General features: G+C 33.7%; 3 protein-coding genes across 4 annotated transcripts; 1 reads left to right on the top strand and 2 right to left on the bottom strand.

Moving 5' to 3' along the window:
• Positions 1–2,168: 2,168 nt before the first annotated feature.
• LOC102601357 (purple acid phosphatase 17-like) lies at positions 2,169–4,823 on the bottom strand. The gene is made up of 7 exons (XM_006363928.2): positions 4,533–4,823; positions 4,291–4,447; positions 4,043–4,150; positions 3,705–3,829; positions 3,408–3,536; positions 3,241–3,308; positions 2,169–2,680 (listed from the first exon to the last, which is right to left on the bottom strand). Exons 1-7 carry the CDS (start codon positions 4,698–4,700, stop codon positions 2,464–2,466), a joined length of 972 nt encoding a protein of 323 aa, XP_006363990.1. The 5' UTR covers positions 4,701–4,823; the 3' UTR covers positions 2,169–2,463.
• A 745-nt stretch (positions 4,824–5,568) lies between these two features.
• LOC102601007 (UV-B-induced protein At3g17800, chloroplastic-like) lies at positions 5,569–9,020 on the bottom strand. 2 transcript variants are annotated; one of them, XM_006363927.2, is made up of 4 exons: positions 8,858–9,020; positions 8,617–8,743; positions 6,823–7,121; positions 5,569–6,689 (listed from the first exon to the last, which is right to left on the bottom strand). In XM_006363927.2, exons 2-4 carry the CDS (start codon positions 8,740–8,742, stop codon positions 5,849–5,851), a joined length of 1,266 nt encoding a protein of 421 aa, XP_006363989.1. In that variant the 5' UTR covers position 8,743; positions 8,858–9,020; the 3' UTR covers positions 5,569–5,848. The 2 variants fall into 2 exon arrangements, with proteins under 2 accessions (XP_006363989.1, XP_015159202.1); XM_015303716.1 differs by lacking the exon at positions 8,858–9,020 and having other exon boundaries at positions 8,617–8,851.
• A 4,237-nt stretch (positions 9,021–13,257) lies between these two features.
• LOC102600661 (RNA polymerase II subunit A C-terminal domain phosphatase SSU72-like) lies at positions 13,258–18,730 on the top strand. The gene is made up of 4 exons (XM_006363926.2): positions 13,258–13,643; positions 14,341–14,486; positions 18,095–18,213; positions 18,295–18,730. Exons 1-4 carry the CDS (start codon positions 13,261–13,263, stop codon positions 18,394–18,396), a joined length of 750 nt encoding a protein of 249 aa, XP_006363988.1. The 5' UTR covers positions 13,258–13,260; the 3' UTR covers positions 18,397–18,730.
• The last annotated feature ends 120 nt before the right edge of the window (positions 18,731–18,850 follow it).

Genomic DNA, 18,850 nt, shown 5'->3' with positions numbered 1-18,850 from the left:
ACCGTCCCAAACATTGAAATGGTCTTTTTAATTTATGAAAAAAATCAAAAAACTACAATATAATATTAGATTTAACATATTGTTAATATATAAAATATATTTACATACATGTTGGGTTATTCTGTTCGGTTCGATTTTTTTTAATTTTTTTTTCATAAATTAAAAAGATCATTTCAATTGTTTGGAACGTTTATACACTTACATAAAATTTCACGATTTTATTTTAGAAAATAACATGAATCAACTCGATTTGATTAGATTCGATTTTTAATATTTCTTTGACATTAACAGTAAATTTGCTCGCAACACATGGCGTTTATTGACTGACGAGTGGTTTATATTGGTACGTAACTTAAAAGATAAAGGTGACTTGGAGAACCGGTCATTTGGTTCGACTCTTCCAGTACATTGAAACGTGACCAATTAACTCGATTTAGGAAACTTTCGTGGTCATCGTCATTTTTGACTAAACAGTACTTCATTGTGTTTTTTCTAAAAATCAATAATATATTCTTTGATTAATATTATAAAGTATATTTTTAGTATATCAATATACAAAAATTATAATTTATATAAAAAAAAATTGAGATTTATTAACTCAGTAGTTCTATTTGACACCTAATTGTCATTTTGATACCTGGCATACTTGCTTTTACTCTTGAATTTATTGGCTGGAATTTATATGCCTAACATATTTTGATCTAAGCAAAAAAATTCATCACGTCTTTATCACACAATAAACATCGAGTGAAAATACATTACAATTATGAGCATGAGATTATATAAATTTTAATATAAGCTAATAAAAATTATTAGATCAGGAATGAATTGTTATTTCTACCAATAACATAAAAGAATCTCAATATTTGGTAATATAAGGACAAATTTTAGTTCATGCTATATTGTCATTAGTTCCTAAAAGAATATATTTGAGCTATTAGATGTATGCCTGCCCAAAAAAATAACACGAAGGCTTTTCTATGCCAAATTTTAAGCCACAATGATGACAAAATTCCTAATTTTCTCTTACGTGATTTTGTTCTGCTTTTTATCTTTTTATGATGCATTTTGGTCAAAATATATTTCCTTCTTATCATATATTTCAGTACTCGCTTGTTTACTTTTACTATTATGTTTTCGGATTCCTTTTAAAATAGTTTCTTTTATCATATATTTTGGAACTCCTTAATTTTAAATAAATAGGGATTATAAAAAATTAAAATAATAATTTTATATATTATAAAATATTTTATTGTAGGAGAAAGGATACACACAATATTTCTAAAAATCTTCATATTTTTAAAGTAATATAAATGTACATTTTATTGCTAATGTTTTACTATAATTGTTTTATAAAATCAAATTATAATGTTTCGGAAAAAAATGCATTTGATTATATTGTGTTCAATTAGTTGTTTTCTTTTCTTATAAGGGGGGATGTGTCTATTCTTGCAAACAAAGTCATCAAATTACATTTTAAGGTAATCATGTAATAAGTTTATGTTATTTCAGCATAAGTAATTCTTTTCTTGCAAAGTTAATTTGTTGAAATTTTACTTTTAATAGTATTTTCCCTAACGTATCAATATTCAAATTTTACTTTGATTTGACTACAAAAACTCCACACAAAAAGTGACAAGTGGGTTTAAGGGACACCAAGGAAAAAAAAGAAGGGGCCCAACCGTCATATTATGGAACTCTCGAGTCCGAAGCCCAAAGGAGTGGTCAGAAATCAGAACATGGGTAGTTTTGGAAATTAACATGCAACAAATGATAGATCTAACATTTCGACGAGAATTTTAGTAACTTAGTTGATCGGTGAGTGATGAGAATTTTCGTAAGTTAGTTAATTGGTGAGTGTTTGATTCAGTAATGTTAAGAGTATGGACAAATTTCTCAATTCATTCATATTTTAATACTAATATGAGGTTTGAAGCAGATACCTCTTCGTCAACATGTTTGCTTCATGTCGAGAGTATTTTTAAAATTTCAACTCTTTTTGCCAATGTGCCTACTCATATCAAGTGTATTTGCGAAATTTCAATGTCTATGCTTGTAAAAAAACACATCAGTCAAATAAATAGGATTTAACATGAATAAAATATTGATTACACATTTTACATTTGTTAAATAAGAAACTAATGCCATTTTTTTAGACGGACTAAATAAGAAAACATGTCGTATAAATTGAAACTTAAAAAATACATAAAGCCACTTTTAATATGATTTATTAGACCCGTATTAACACGAGACTTAAAAAATCTTCAATAATTTACACAAAATGAGATTCTCAAACATTGTAGTAGATACGACATACTACTTTCACCTTTCAGGATCACTAAAGTCACCGAGAGTATGGACGAATTCCTCAATTCATCCATATATGACTATAGTAGCTACACTTAAAATTAAGCCGAGTACTCTACTCTAATCTACGTACGCTCTGCGCGTTTCTCAAAAAATCTAAATAACAATGTGATGCAGTTGCTTAGACCTACTCCATTTGTGTAGAACTTTGCCAAAAACATCATAGAATTCGATTTCTACATGTGTTGGTGTCAATTGGACAGACATGAAACCTTGTCCATCATAGAAGAATTTCATATCTTCTCTTTTCAAACCTTTTACGTCTCCTCTCCATGCCTTTGATCCTGCTCCACTAGTCAAAAATTGGATCGGGCTGCAATTAAACCAAAATTGGATTAGAATTACAAAAAATATCTGGCAAGCCCCGTGCGACGAGCTCTGTTCATAAGGTCAACCCCTAGGCCTTACTAGTGCAGATAAGAGGTTTCGGACTTGAGACCCCTGTGAAGTCCTAAGCCAAACTATTTGAGCCAGGCCGGAGGGTTTATTTTGATAATTCAGAGAAGTATTAAAAATCATCTAAACTCGGCATGAATTATTTGTTTCATTTCCGAACTATTGATAACCTTAAAAACACTCATTTATTTGACTAACTGAACTTAAAATACATCCCACCCAATCTTTCAACATGAGTGAAATACATTCTTAAATTCTCGTCAAGTTTAAGGATATTTTCAACACTTATCTCAGTTTTTTTTATTAAGAGTCTAATGCTCCTACAAGAGTTTGAGACCACCTGCCATGTCATGTGGCAAATCGAGGGTGCATTTAAACTTAAGTTTAGTTAGTCTAGTAAATAAGTATTTTTAAGATTATCAATAGTTCGAGAACAAAATCAATAATTTGACGGATTTCTAACTCTTTAACTTTTACCTTTCGGTATCACTTATGTGCTCAAGGCAATGATCGTGGCCGTTCATGTATAGATCTACATCGTATGCCTGGAATTTCATAATCCAACAAAAAAAAAACGTTACATGTTGGTGAAAATTTAAAATTTTGTAATGTAAAAAATTGTCAAATTCGAACAAGTTTATTACCCTAAGGATAGGAAGAAGACGTTCCACAAGTTCATTAGTGTCACCATGGTGTCCCACACTTCTAATGGCATGATGACCTACTACTATTTTCCATTTTGCTCTTGATTCACTTAACGCATTCTCTAGATCCTGCAATAATATGTATGTAACTTTAGTCTAAATCTATTGAATATGTATAAATTATTCATTTGAAATTCATATAATTCTGACTCTACTTTTGCTCAAAACTACGAATAAAGGTGAAAAAAAGGCATAAGCAAAAAATTATTTAAGTTTTTTGAGATGATGTGAACTTACTTTTAATACGTTTTCTGTATATGTCTTTTGAGGCATCACATTGCGCCAATCATACATATGTTCCGTTTCCACAAAGTACTCTTTCACAAATGGGGTTGTATCCACCATGAATATTTCAGCAAATTCTGCGAAACATAAAACGACATTTTAAAGTATTAATATCATGAGAATCTACGCGCCATGAATTTGAATTAGTCAGGCCCAGGACGGATGCAAAGTAACAATTATAATCGTACTAGTGCCATCCCAGATACCATATGATTATAAGTTAGACAAAAAAAAAAAAACTAGATTTCACATTAAGGTTTTTTTTAAAATAATTATGTATTTTTTCTTACCTGCATTGATTATAAAAGAACGCATACAAATCCATCTGCTGTCAATTTTCCTAAGGTAAGGACTAAGTTGAGCCATTACATCTCCCCTGTAATCATGGTTACCCAATACTGCAAATCAACATTAACAGAATTACAAACAATATAAAAATATATTTTTTATTAGTTTTCATTTGTAAATCTGGTTCCTGGAGTGGAGTCTAATTAATCTGGATTCGCATTGAATAGAGCACATTCGGGGTAAAACTCACCTGTATACCATTGGTTTTGCAAGCTCTTTGCTTTATAAACATTGGTGAAAGACTCCAGAAAATTTGGATCATCCTCCCCTGTTAGCCCATTAGTATAAAAATTGTCACCTGTTGAAACTACAAAATCTATGTCTAATTCCTCTCCAATTTTTCCCATCTGCATCCAAATTATACACATAATTAATTATCAAATACAAGAAAAAAAAGATACTAATTAACATTTAATTAAAAATTATGGGTACCTGAAGAGCAACAGCAGATTGATTATAATCACCTTTACGTCCCCAATCACCAACAACCAAAAATCTTAAATTGCCATTAACTTTAATGGGATGATCAAATTTCTCAAGCCCAGTTGCTCTAGAACAAACTATTAAAAAACTAGCCAAAATGACAAGTAATAGAACCATGACTATGTTTTGAAATTGACAAAAAAAGGAAATAAAATATCTTCTCTGAATAACAATACAGAAGATTAAGAATATTGAAACATTGAGGAATAGTAATATATATTAATGCATATAAGAGGAAAAGAGTATTTAATGCATGTAATAAGAGGCAAATAATTCATGTTGTGTTTCTAAAAAGATTATGCGAATATGCGAGTGGATATTTTATTGGATAAACAGAGAATATTCGATGGAACTGATTCAAAAGTAGTTGTCCTATTATTGTTATTGGGATAATGGAATTGTTGTTTTCGTGCGATTGTAAAATGATAACTGAACACCGCATTTTGTGTGTCGAATTTTATATAAAGCAACAGAAAAGCTATTAAGCATGATATTTCCTATGTCCACTTTTACTTGTTTGTGTTTGATTTGGCACACTTCATGGTGGATAGTATTCATTTTGAGTGAAACCCGCAAGAGTTTCTCCAAAGTTCTACAGTAAGAGTATCCAACATCTTATAATTGATTACCCACCCAACAATGATTAACTTGCAAAGAATAACGTAGAAGAAACAATAACCGTTATTGGCTATATTAGAGTCTAGAAAAAAAGAGTTTTTAAGTTGTACAAAAATTTACATGAGTTACTCTACAAGACTGAGAATTGTGTTCTCGAATATACAATCCTCAAGTAAATGAAGTGCCAGTGTTTACTTAAATGTGAAGACAGTGCCAATATGCATATGCATATATACACATATATAAAGGAAAGACTACACAGCTATAAGCAGAAAATTGATGGTGCAATACTGCAAGAATAGGACATGCAAGAGTAGACGAGGCAAGGGATACCAAATATTGAGAAATCAAACTTCTTGTTCCTCACTAATAGCACCAAGACCAACTACACTTTATTGGGGCTGCTAAGGAAAGAGAGGAAGGGCTTGGGACTTGGGATTCACCTCCCAATTAATAAACCACTAGCATGTAATCATGTTAACGTCTTATACGAAGGAAACACACTGTTGTTAAATATTGTCTAATATGAAAGATCATATGTACAAGTCACAAGCATGGTCTACTGTATTCCCCTTAAAACATGCTACTGCACTAAGTTTGTAAGCCTCTGGCATAAATCTGACTCCACAGTGGAGTCTCCAGAATATTTAATTGGCAACGAAATGGTATCTTGAATCAACATAGCTCTCAACATCCCAGAGGAAAGACCCAAAAGTTACAGCCTCCAAAACAAGCCGCCTCAGCCCACCAAAACTGATCTTAATAAGTTCATCTTTAGAAGAGTCAATAGTGCCTTGAGGGGTGATAACAATCTCAGGTCTACCGAATAGTGCTTCAGTGTGTTTCTCTATCATGCCTATGGCCTCGCGAGATCTGATGGTTGCATATCTCTGGAGGGTCTCCCCATCAAATGACATCACATAGTTTCTCAATCTTGAGGGCTTTATCCCCTGGCCAAAACCTCCAGGACTCGCACCACCTGCAGACCATGATGTCAATTCTGGATGGGTTTGTGTTGTTGACCTGAAAGAGGTATCACTCCTATCACCACTGATATCCTCCCCTGCCACTTGCTGGATGCTACTATCTTCATCGTCTACACCCTGAGGAAGGACTTTCATGCTCTTTTCCAGCTGAAACCTCTGGTCCACTCTCCTGAGAAAATATCCATACATAATTGATGCTGCATAAACTTGGCCTACTCTTAATTTACTTATTTGTGCCACTGCTGAATTATCACCCAGTCGACTTCCTAGAATGAGAGACAGGTGATTTTGAATCATCTCATTAGCTTCTGGTGAATGAAGATGCTCAAGCTTATCATCTTGGCTGGGCCATGTATCAATTCGACCAGAAGGTTCAGATGATGATGGACTTATTGCAGGAACTAAAGATACATTGGCATCCATAAATTTCTGCACCACCAAGGCATATAATATCTCTTCCAAGGTTTTTTTCCTTTCATTTGCCTTAACCTCAGCAATTCTCCTGATAGTTTCGAAAGCAACCATGCAACAAGTTAGACCTCACAGCAGTGATAAATACCACAACAGAAGAAAACTAAATTGTTTGGGGAAACCCTTGGGGGAGGTGGATGAATTTTAAAGAAGCCTAAACCAACCTGTACAAGACAATGTCAGTTCCAGCTGGAGATGGTTCTTCCTTCTGTTGCTCTGCATCACGGTCAGTTTTAAGCAGTTCAAGTTGCTGATCTACAGCAGCTGGGACAAGATGTGGGTGACTTGTCAAAATCTGAGAGAGAAATTGGCCAATTGGAGATTCCAGCTGAAGTGGAGCAATAGGGGCAGCTGAACCTCCAGACTCAGAAGGTGATACAGATGCCCTGATCGCAGTATATTTTCTGCTACCAAAAGACACTTTCCTGTTACTCAACTTCACATGAGAAATTGAGGGATAAAGCTGCCAAGAAAATGTCCAATACATCAGTAGGCGTCAAAGAGAAATTTCAGATCATAAAATTTCTAATTTATGTCAACTACATAAACTAATTTAAATAGATAGCTTTGCTCAAGGGAAGCTCTTTATTAACTGAATAAGACTCTTCAATGTCATATCCAAGTGGATACATGGATTACAAAGAACTAACATGGGATTACACAGGTCAATGCATGTTGAAGCAGTAGGCACCTCCCAAACTGGAAAAATCAGCAACAGGAGGATGCAGACAGATATATTTACACAGTTAACAACTGCACGCTCAAGGCATAAAATTTGTAAGGCTACCATATACTGCCAAAACATATGTTCAAACAGAAAAAGAAATTTCAGCAAGAACCCAGCACATACTCAACAAATTCAGCAAAGAAATCCAAGATCAACAATTTGACACAGGTCCAGAAGACAGTATCAGATATACATTTAGAATAAAGGAGAAACAAAGATACGAGTAGGCATACACCAATTTTTGTTTTTCAGTAAGTTCGCAGACACCATTTTCCTATATGATAGATGAGGAAATATTGACAGAACTAGAGGTAAAGAAGAAACTGCAACAAGACATCAGTTATACTAACACTAATCCAGAGAGGAGTGGCAGCTGGAAGCATGGCTACATCACTATGTCTTACAAACCTTAGGGTAATATTCAAAAAGAGGATGTCTATATAAAACATGGGTACATCTAATTGTCGACAATCTATAGTTTTAACGTGCTCTGGAGCCATTGCATACTACCACCATCCCACCAATATAACGAACGCATGGGTGTCTTAAAGGAAAAAGAAGAATTCACCAACAATAAGATAAAGAACTATACACTTTCATAAAATTAACGAGAACTTCATCAAGAAATGACTAAGAGCTTGGTAATATCTCCATTTTTTTTGGATTATGGCAGTTAGTCTATATATTCACAGGCATAATATGTAGTTTTATTTTATGATAAGGGAAACCCGCAACCGCTACCTTTTGTGCGCACAGGGTAAAACTCTCACTCCCATGCAATAGCTCGCAAACCTCGCAGGAGAGGTAATCCGCACTAGGCAAGCCCGATGCGACGAGCTCGACCCAGATGGCAATCCCCTTGCTTTCACTGGCAAGGGGTTTCGAACTTGAGACCTCCAACATGGAAGTCCCAAGCCCAAATCATTGGGCCACCCCGAAGGTTCATAATATGTAGTTCCCCTTCAAAAGTGTTGCAAACTTACATCTTGAACCCCTATCAACACTATTTCTTACAAGTAATCTAAAACATCATCTATTTGGACTAATATATCGTGTTTACACCCAAAGTAGCACAAAGCTAGACAATTCGTAGTAGCTTCAGCCTTCATTTCCAGGTTCATCTAACTTTTAAGTGGAGATACTGTTGGAAAACAAATTGCAAACAACAAAATAACACCAGAACTTAAAGAAACTAAAGCAGATGAGTACGAAAAACAGAACTTCAAAATACCTTGATTCCAGAAGGAGACATCCGAAGCTGTGACCCGACTCGAACAAAATCGGACCCATCAAGAGACGCCTTGGTGGGTTTGTAACAGATGCTGAAACCAGATCGGAAAGCAGTGGCCGTCTCCATTCTGATACAAACGATAAAGTCACAGCAACAATCAGCAAAACCAAAAACCCTAAATCATTTGTAACATCAGAGAAAATGAAAAATATTGACAGAAAATTAAAGAAAAAACTCTTACGGATGAAGATTATAGAGCTGAAAATTAGCAGATAAAAATATGAAGCTTCGTTCGGATTGGAGACCGACGATTATTCGTTTTGGGGGAAAGTTCAGAGTGTTCAACGCAAAAAAGGTTGATGTATATAATGGGACTTGCCTATTTGTCCCCACTCACCAACGTGACTTATTTATCTTCTGCACAGAAATGAACCTTAAGACATTTCGTCAAATTACACAAATGCACTGTGTGTCTGTTTGCCACCCACCTACCCTCCTTTTCTTTTAATTTCCTTTTTAATTATTGAATATCTCAAAAGATTCCCTTAATACGGTTTATATTTTCGATATGATTTGTTGATTGTTATATAATGAGAGGTAACCTAGCGCATACAAAATGTTCACCCGAAGGAAAGAGATTCTGACAAAGAGCGAATTATTTTAGAGTTTTTAAAAGTTAGAAAAGTTAGGAGTATGAATTGAGAAAATTGATTAGACGGAATATAATACAATCTTAATTTATTAAAAATATGATTCTAAATGAAAGAGTTGAAAATTAAAACAAAAAATTAGTAAATCGTGAGTGTAATCGTATTTACCTGAAAAATGCCAGCAGCTAGCCTTCTATTTTTATTATTAGTAGTATTGCTTTTTATTGTATTAATAATATACATGTTGTTTCATTATTTTATATTTTATTATTAATGTTATTTTTAAATTTTATTTTGAAAACTTTTTTACCATATATGATCTTATTATAGACGATCTTTTAACAAGGTCGTCTTAACCCCTAGGCCATTAAAACAATCGCTTGGGGGGGCCATTTTTAATTTTTTTTTTTTACTTATGAATGTTAAATTTTTAAAAATAATAATATTTGTACTACAAGTACTATGATTTCTACTTAAGAAATTGCATATGAAGTGAATATAGAACCTGAATTTCGTAAAAAATAATTTGATGAAAATATTGATAACGGAATCACAAAGTCCCTTGAAACTAGAGTTGATTACTTAAGATATATATATAGTAGATCAAGCTATTTTTTTCACTTCAAAATAGATTTGAACCAATTGAAGCATATGAAAATATTTTATGTTTTTATTTAGTGGTAAATTGAGATCACTAGACGATGAGAATTTAAAAAACATTGTCTTAACCTTGAACTTTAACATATAATAGTTATTCTGCTATTGATGGTTTAGATTTATTTTTTTAATTGAAAGTTCTAAGAGAAATAATACATGTAGAAGATAATGATCTAATGAAAATGCGCAATCAAATCAAAAGACTTGATTATTTTCCAAATACACATATTGCTTATAGAATTATGTTAACAGTTTCTCTAACCGTTGCCTCAGCCAAAAGAAGTTTTTTCGAAACTAAAATTGATTAAATTTTATTTAAGATCAACAATGTCTCAAGAAAGATTGAATGGATTAAGCTATATTATCAAATGAAAAGGAAATATTAAAACAAATCGATTATAAAACAATAACTAATGATTTTGCATCTAAAAAAACTAAAAAAAATAGATTTTAAATAAAAGTATATATGATAAAAAAATAAAATATTAGGGTCCCTCCCTTAAATTTCGTTTTAAGTCCCAATCTTGTTGAGTCGGCCCTGGATCTTTATGTCGTAGAAATAAGATAATTTTTGTATACCTCTCGGAGTCGGCACTCGTCCTTCTCAAACATCATTTGTGAAATAAAATTATGAAGTGCATATTTAAACAATTATTTTAAATTCATCCTCAATCATAATGGACCATCTTTGTCATTTTCTCACTAATGGTTAATACACTGCGACTTGGCCAAATTTAAATGAGAAGCTTTTTTCTTCCCTTTTTTAATATATAATTTGAATGTACGTCTGCAATGTTTGTTAAATTATTTTAAACTAAATATATTTTAAATTATTTTTTCTGGTTTTCAATTTTAGGACAGAAAGAAGCAAAAGGAGAATTTGGTAATTGAGTAAGGGGGTTGGTAGATCTTTTCTATTAGTGGATAGGCATTAGGGCTTTGTCTTCTGGCGATCTCTGAGCCGGCCTCGTCTGAAGGTGATGTTGATGGGTCACAATTGTGGTAGCCATGAAATGTGAAAATATGGCTGATGACGTGTTTCATTTCTAGTGGAACACCTCTTTTGTGGCTTCATTCATTTTCACCAAACATCAAAAAAATCTATTGGAATAGAGTTTTCGGTTTTATTTGGAATATTAATAACTAAGTGAATCTAATTAATGAAGAGAAATTAATTTAAGTGGTGGTGATTTGAGATGTTTGGAACATTGCTTTTGAGTCTTTTCTTTTTCCACTCGGTGTCCGGAGCCCACATTTGAGCTTCGACTAAATTCGAATTGCGCTTTGCAGGGTCATTCGGGGGTGGCGCTCTCAATATGATGTTCTCCATCCCTGTGGCTCGAGAACCCGAAACTTCTGGTTAAGGGTAAAGCACTCCACTAGTGCACCACAACTCATGTTGATTGCTTTTTGAGTCTTTACTAGTATACTAACATCCATGGTCGATTCAACAAGATTGAGAGTCTAAAACAAAACTTGAGAGAGGGCCCTAATATTTTATTTTATTTATCATATATATTTTTATTTAAAATCCACTTTTCTAGCTTTTTAGATGCGAAGTCATACGGCCGAGAGTGTTATGTAAAAAGGACCAAGGAGGATCCTATCCTAAAGGAGAAGGAGGAGGAGGAGGAGCTAGCTTTAGGGGCAGAATCGAAGCGAAGAAATTCGTTCATGCCACAACGATCTATATGGAAGGGCATTTAGTTATTATTTCATAATCGATTTATTTTAGTAATTTATTTCCAATTGATAATATTGCTAATCCATCCAATCTCTCTTGAGATATTGTTGATCTTGAATAAAAGTTAATCAACTTTAGTTTTAAAAAACTTCTTTCAGCTGAGCCAACGGTTACAGGGACTGTTAACATTATTCTACAAGCGATATGTGTATTTGAAAAAGAATTAAGTCTTTTTATTTGATTGATTATTTTTATTAGATCATTATCTTCTACTTGTATTATATCTCTTAATACTTTTCATTCAAAAAATAAATATAAACCATTAATATTAGAATAACTATTATGTGTTAAAGAAAGTTCAAGGTTAAGACAATGTTTTTCTTTAAATTCTCATTATCTAGTGATCTCAATTTATCACTAAATAAGAAACCAAAAATATTTTCATATTCTTCAATTGGTTCAAATCTATTTTGAAATATATATCAATTCTAATTTCAAGGGACTTTGTGATTTCATTATCAATATTTTCATGAAATTGTTTCTTATGAAATTCAGGTTCTATATTCATCTCATATGTAATTTCCTTAGTATAAATCATAGCATTCATAGTACATATAATTTTTTTTAAAAAAAAACATTTATAAGTAATTTTTTTAAAAAAAATAAAATGAGGACCCCCGAAATATGAGATCCCAAGCGATGACTTTAGTGACTTAGGGATTAAGACGGCCCTCCTAATATCATATATAGGATTAGGGCATTCTATAAATTAAATTTAACAGATGCCTTTTAAAAAATTTATTGTGTGGGTAATGGACAAATTAAGAATTTTATAGGAAGTGTACAAATAGGTAAATACATCACCAACCAAGCTATATTTAGTATTTACGAGAATTAGTCTAGACAGGGTAAGTATTTAATTGATCAAGAATTGACTTTCACTTCCGTCCACGACTAAAAAGGTGGATTTAATAACAAGACAATAAACAACAAAATTCGTTCGCTAATCCAATTTAGCGATAAATTAACAATAAATTTATATTAGCTACGAGCAAAATAACAACAAATTAGCAATAAAATTTATTGCTAATTTCAATTTTTTTTAAGTAATAGTATGAACTGTCTCCTAATATGCCATTGGAGGCCTATTTCCTTTAATCTCTTTGCCACATATATACACTGTTGTGATAATCGCCTTTGAGTCCTTTCCATTCCAAATATGATAGATATTCAGTACATATATCCAGATTCCAGCCCAATATTTTTATGAGTGATCCATTTCTATAGGTTCTATTTGAAATCCATTGCAATTTATCCTCCTAGCTTCTCATATGTCTAGATCCTCTCTTCCATATCAAGAATGAACTTTATATCCCAATAAAATAATCACTCTATTATTTTTTTTGAATAATTTGTATACACAATATATAATTAGTTATTATATTTGATATTTATAAAACTATATTACTTATATAGTACAATTATAAAATTATATTTTTGTTAAATTATGAACTAACAATATAAATTTAACATATCCCATACAATTAAGTGGTTGAAGGATTAAATAATTATGTTAAATAAAATTTGTGATATTCACAAGAAAAATGATTAAAATTTAAAAGTATATAATTTAATTAATTAGCTGGCGAAGAAATGTGCTTATTGTTTCACTCACCAAAAAGACCTCCACTCCTTCTACTAAAATCTCTGCTCGAGCACAGCTCTCCTCGTCTACAGGACGCCGGCGCAAATTCCAGAACGTGTAGCTATCGGCGAATTCGTTTCATCTGGAATACAAGAGTAGCACTGCCGGAATCAGTTATGAAGCTCCGGTATGCAATGGTGTGCTCGTCTAACCAGAATCGGAGCATGGAGTCACATTTTCTACTGAAAAGGGAGGGCTTTGATGTGGCCTCATATGGCACTGGGCAACATGTGAAGCTTCCTGGTCCTTCTATTAGGGAACCCAATGTTTACGACTTCGGTACTCCATATAAGCAGATGTTCGATGACCTCCGCCGCAAAGACGTCGAACTGTAAGCCAAAATTGCATTTATGCCTTTTCTAATTATCGTCTCCTTTTGCTAATTCCTTGAACTCTCTGTGATTAAAATTTCGTGTATCCCCCAATTCAGTTACCATTAAATAACCCTAATATGTGTAGTGTCTGTTATTTGCGCTGCACGAAGCGAAGTTAAGGTTTTTCCATCTGCTAGGATTTGGATGATCTTCTTGAGGCTTTTGGGTGCCTAATTTCCTGTTCTAGTTTCCTTACCTTAATAGACAATTAGCATAATAAAATCGGAGGAGTTAATATAAGGGTATTCATATTAGTATAAATTTTACTAGAACTTCTCGTTTCGTTAGACGCCAATGGAGGTTTCTTTTTAGGGAAAACGTGTCTATCATTATTTCAAATGAGACAGGGGGTCTGTAACGGGATTTCTATGTGTATTTGGAGTTGTTTTATTCTTGCGGATAAATTTTAGCACTTATTTAGTTTTTGACTTTTGAATACGGGTAAAGTTGCATATTTTGGAATATGAAATCCTCAAATGTTCCATGCTATAATAATGTGGCGTGTTCCTTTTCAGGACAAGAGTCGCAACTTCCACCGTGTTTCTATTCTTTGAAATGGCTGTTATACCTAGAATTGTTGGCAAATATTGCTTTATTTTCAGAATCCTCTTGTTTTAATTTAAATTAGGGTTGAGCCTCAGTTTCAATTTCCAGGTACAAACGAAATGGAATACTGCCTATGCTGAAAAGGAACTTGGGTGTAAAGCTTGCACCTCAACGTTGGCAGGATAATGCAGCTGATGGTCCCTTTGATGTCGTAATTACATTTGAAGAAAAAGTTTTTGATTTGGTGCTTGAAGGTTGGTAATACTCATTTTGCATTTATGTTTTGTTTGAAAATGATGGATCGAGAATTCTACTAAATGTGTCCACTTAAGTGAGCTCTTTCTATCAGCTTGCTCAATGAAGCTGAGATTTTTTTTCCGCATTAGCAAGGTCAAGAAGAAAGATTAATATTATGCCTTGGGTCAGACGTATTTTATTACATCTCTGACCTTCGTCATAGAAGAATGCGAACTTTTTTCTTTTTGATAATTAATGCTTGCATTGGGCCAATGCTACAAGTGATAAATACAAAATCTGCAATTCCCCCAATTCAAAGAGCGTGAACTTTACTTGACTTCTTACCTTTATATAGCATCCCATTTTGAAACTAGCTGGTAGATAGCAATGGAGCATCTGAGGAATAATTCTTAATGCTCAGAACAACCTTTGAATAGACACTTACAGTATGAGGCAAAGCTGTCAAATGATATCCCTGCAATTGCAAGGACTTGGATAGTTGTAAATTTGGGGTGAGGAAAATTTCAAATGGTTATCTTTTGCAGAGGTATTCCTGGCTTGCTTTTGGCAGGAAAAAAAAAGAGTAGCAGCCTAAGACACTAGTTTACTATCTATTTCTGAGTAAAACCTCGATATAGAATAATGATGGTGGTAGGAGAGTAAGGAAAGTAGTTGGAGATGCAAGAGAGTTCAGGGGCCAGGGTCTCCCTGGGAAATGCTGTGTAATTTAATCTCAAGGAGTTGCTATATGAAGTGATTTTGCCAATGGTAGATGCAGTACTCTTACTATGTTTGCTCATCTTGGAAAAGTTTGTGCTTCGTCCCAAATAATTTATAGTGCTTGACCAGGAAAGATGTAAGATAGGATGTGTTACAAATTCTTACTTCACTATGCGTAGTTGGAATACTTCATTTCTAGAGTTTCTTAATGTTGGATAGTCTGTGATTAGATGAGAAATTACAGTGTTATTATCTTGACATCCTTCTTCCTTTTTTTTCTCTTTTGTGTGTTTCTTTTTTCTTCTTCTCCTGGTCATTATGTGGCGTAGCTAGTAAAACTTATCCTAGGAGATGCTATATTTTCTCTTTAAAATATTGATGGATGTTTATAACAAGAGAAAAAAGGGTTCCATGTGATATTCATGGACCTAGAGAAAGCATATGATGAAGTGTCAAGAAAGATCTTTTGATAGGTGCATGAGAAGAAATCATTACTTCTATAAATGCCTTAAAATAATATATGCAAGAGAATAGTTACAAGTGTGAGAAGAATAGAGAGAGATACAGAGGAGCTTCTAATAATGGTGGGTTACGCTAGAGACCTACCTTGAATTCAGTACTTGCTGACCATAACTATAGATGTGCTAACCAATAGGCAATAAAATATCAAATGAGGTTCTATCATCCATGGTTCATGGTGTTTGCAGATGATATTGTGTTAACTGACAAAACTAATGAGCGTGTCAATAGTAAGTTTGAAGAGTGGAGAAGTCTTCTAGAGAAAGGTTTAGGATAATTAGAAATAAGATTGAATATACTAACAACAAGTTTATCTCTCATCAGGTCTTTATCCAAAAAAAAGAGTTAAGATTTTATAAAGAGAGTGAAGGTAAAATGAGATTAGATGGGATTGTGGTGTCTAAATGCCGGGTGTTTCAAATAGCTAGGTTAAGTCTTCCAAGAGAATGAGTAACAGATGAAAATTAACACAGAGAATGGCTGGAACACAGAAGTTCTGTGGTAGAGCAATGCAATAAGTAGTTCACTAGCAAAGAGAAAGAGCTGTTGCGAGACCAATATTATTAAAAGAACGGGCGTGAGGCTATGCTCTCATTTGTCTCACAATAGTATTCCAATGAAATATGTCAAATAAAAAGCAATAGAGTGATATAAAAGACTCATATTGCCAACTCCCGGCTAGTTTTGGATTGAGAATAGTTGATTGACTGATGATGAAATGAGCCTATGTTCTGTTGTACTGTTCCAGGATCTATGGTACCGTTTCTGCTTAAATTTTATTAAATGAATCTAATGTTCCACACTACCTAAGTGCTTGAGCAGATTTTCATTCTATACTTCTAAATGAATTTTTTATTCTCTATGTCCTAAAATTGAATATAGGCCTAACCCATCGGTGGCCCCCTAAAGTTGGCACGATGTTTCACTTAGACACCTTAACTGAGAGATGTTCATTAGAGACACCTCATGTAGAATCTCACTGTATCATTTAACACTTTTTGCTTACATGGCATAATGAGTGTGATACACTCATTGATAGGCGCGTGAAAGGGTAATTTAGTTAATTTTTAATTATTTTTTTCATCTTCTTTTCCATTTTCAGCCACCATTTTGACAAGTTAAATTTCATCAATTTGTGAATGAAGTTTTTTCAACAAAAATGACGGAAAATATTTTTAAAATTTAAGAATAAACCCATTCATAAGATTCTTTCATGGAAGAATTTAATATTCCCGGCAAAGTGAATTTAAGAAGATTGATAAAAGCTTATTTCGATAATTTGCGGGGTGCGAATTCAATGAAGCACATCATGCATACGCGGGGGTGGGGGGGTGGGGGGGGGATTTCTGCAAAAAAGGATAGAGATTTGGAGAAAGCAAAGCGGGGGGAGCCAGGGGTATTTTGCAGGCCCCAAAAAAGAAATTCAAACCAGCAGGGGGATTTTTTGTTTGGGGGTTTTGGGGAAGGCAATCGGGGGTTGGGAGGAAGTTTATTTCGAGAAGGCGATCGGGGTTGTGGGCGGCTTGGAGAAGACGATCGGAGGTGGGGGATGGTGGTGTTTGGAGAAGACGATCGGGGGGCTTTAGAGAAGACGGTCAGGGGTGGGCTTCTTTTAGTTTGCTTAAATTTTATTTTATTTGGGGAAAAATATTATGTGTCATTAATTCATTGGTCAGTTTCTATTTTTACTTAATATTAATTATTTAAAAAATATTTTTGACACAAATGACAAATGTCATTGTTTAATTTGTCACTTTACACGTCATTCGCGAGTGTAATCCATACATTATATTTTTTTTTGCTGATATTAAAAAAGGTGTCAAAATGACACGGCGGGATACCCGCTTACCTGAGGTGTCTAAAATAAACATCGTCCAGTTAAGGTGTCTAAGTGAAACATTATGCCAACTTTAAGAGGCTACCGATGGGTTAGGCCTTGAATATAAGATCTCATTTCTCCTCGTTTGCGATATTTCTCTATCATTTGGAGCTAGTTGGCAAATTTGGTTGTTCTCGTGACACATCTTGCTGAATCATGGTATAGCATAATGTCTGTCTGTCTTAAAAAAACAAGATCTTCATGGAGATTCTTGTACCAAATCCATCCAATATATTCCTTGAGAGCTTCCTAGAATTGTTCTCATTCTGTTTTGTGGTACACCCATCTTGTAATTCTATGATAGTGAAAAGCTGTCTACATTGGCAAGAGCTCCTATAATCATGGATTCCACGAGTTATCTCACTTGAAGTTAAAAGTTTGAACATCATACATTCTACTGCCGAATAATTTGAAAATTGGTCTGCTTACATTTTTTGATGAGTGTTTCTTTTTCATGCATTTGTGGATAGCAAGCATAATTGTTTTAACCATGGTTTGATAATGCAGATCTTCATAACCGAAACCAAGTTCTCTTGAAGCCGGTTCTTGTTATCAATTTAGAAGTAAAAGATAACCATGAGGAGGCAGCAATTGGAGGTCGTCTTGCTTTGATTTTGTGTCAAGAAGTATGTGGTTTGTGGATCTTCAAATTATCACAAAATTAATTTTGATTTGTCCCTCACTAATAGTATAAGTTTTCACTGCAGCTTGATGCGACTGAAAATTGGGAGGATACAATTGACGATATCATTAATAATTTTGAGAAACAGCACAGACGGAAGCTCCTGTACAGTATCTCCTTCTACTGAAAGGATAACTTAAGAGTATTAATGGAACCATCAGTTTGTTCGGTATTCAATTTGTCTGCTGGTATGCTGGGAACGCATCACTTTTTTTTTAAGTATAACCTTCCCAGTTAATAGTTATGGACTTATGGTAAGTGACGAGAAGATTGCTTCAAAATCCTTTGCCGGCTCGGATTATTTTTGCAGTGTTCCTGCTTCTTCGTTCTCATAAAGCATAGCAAAGTAATGTAACTTAATATCGTTTTACTCGTAATTCTGTTTTAACTTTAAGACAGTAACATCTTGGATTGTAGAGGAAATTAACAAGACCACCACTTAAACTCATGCGCTGTCCCAACTGGTGTTAATTTCAATCACTTGTTATAATTTGTGCCCAAACTGACTTTGTTACGAGTTATAGGTCCGTTTGATTTGTGTAGTAGGGCCGATATGATCGGAGTCGCAACATTTGCAAGGT

This window comes from Solanum tuberosum, unplaced genomic scaffold, assembly GCF_000226075.1.
Source record: "Solanum tuberosum cultivar DM 1-3 516 R44 unplaced genomic scaffold, SolTub_3.0 scf00473, whole genome shotgun sequence".
NCBI lineage: Eukaryota > Viridiplantae > Streptophyta > Magnoliopsida > Solanales > Solanaceae > Solanum > Solanum tuberosum.
Note: the sequence above shows the minus strand (reverse complement) of the source record. Positions and strands in the feature narration are given on the sequence as shown.

Bases quoted from the DNA above. Each gene is read 5' to 3' on its own strand.
- LOC102601357 (XM_006363928.2), bottom strand. From the start codon at position 4,700: ATGGTTCTATTACTTGTCATTTTGGCTAGTTTTTTAATAGTTTGTTCT. The intron at 3,537-3,704 runs GTAAGTTCACAT...ATATTATTGCAG, and splicing joins ATACAGAAAACGTATTAAAA to GATCTAGAGAATGCGTTAAG. The intron at 3,309-3,407 runs GTAATAAACTTG...ATGAAATTCCAG, and splicing joins GTCTTCTTCCTATCCTTAGG to GCATACGATGTAGATCTATA.
- LOC102601007 (XM_006363927.2), bottom strand. From the start codon at position 8,742: ATGGAGACGGCCACTGCTTTCCGATCTGGTTTCAGCATCTGTTACAAA. The intron at 7,122-8,616 runs GTATTTTGAAGT...TTTTCTTGGCAG, and splicing joins TGTCTCCTTCTGGAATCAAG to CTTTATCCCTCAATTTCTCA. The intron at 6,690-6,822 runs GTTGGTTTAGGC...CGAAACTATCAG, and splicing joins ACTGACATTGTCTTGTACAG to GAGAATTGCTGAGGTTAAGG.
- LOC102600661 (XM_006363926.2), top strand. From the start codon at position 13,261: ATGTGCTTATTGTTTCACTCACCAAAAAGACCTCCACTCCTTCTACTA. The intron at 14,487-18,094 runs GTTGGTAATACT...TTGATAATGCAG, and splicing joins TTTTGATTTGGTGCTTGAAG to ATCTTCATAACCGAAACCAA. The intron at 18,214-18,294 runs GTATGTGGTTTG...TTTTCACTGCAG, and splicing joins CTTTGATTTTGTGTCAAGAA to CTTGATGCGACTGAAAATTG.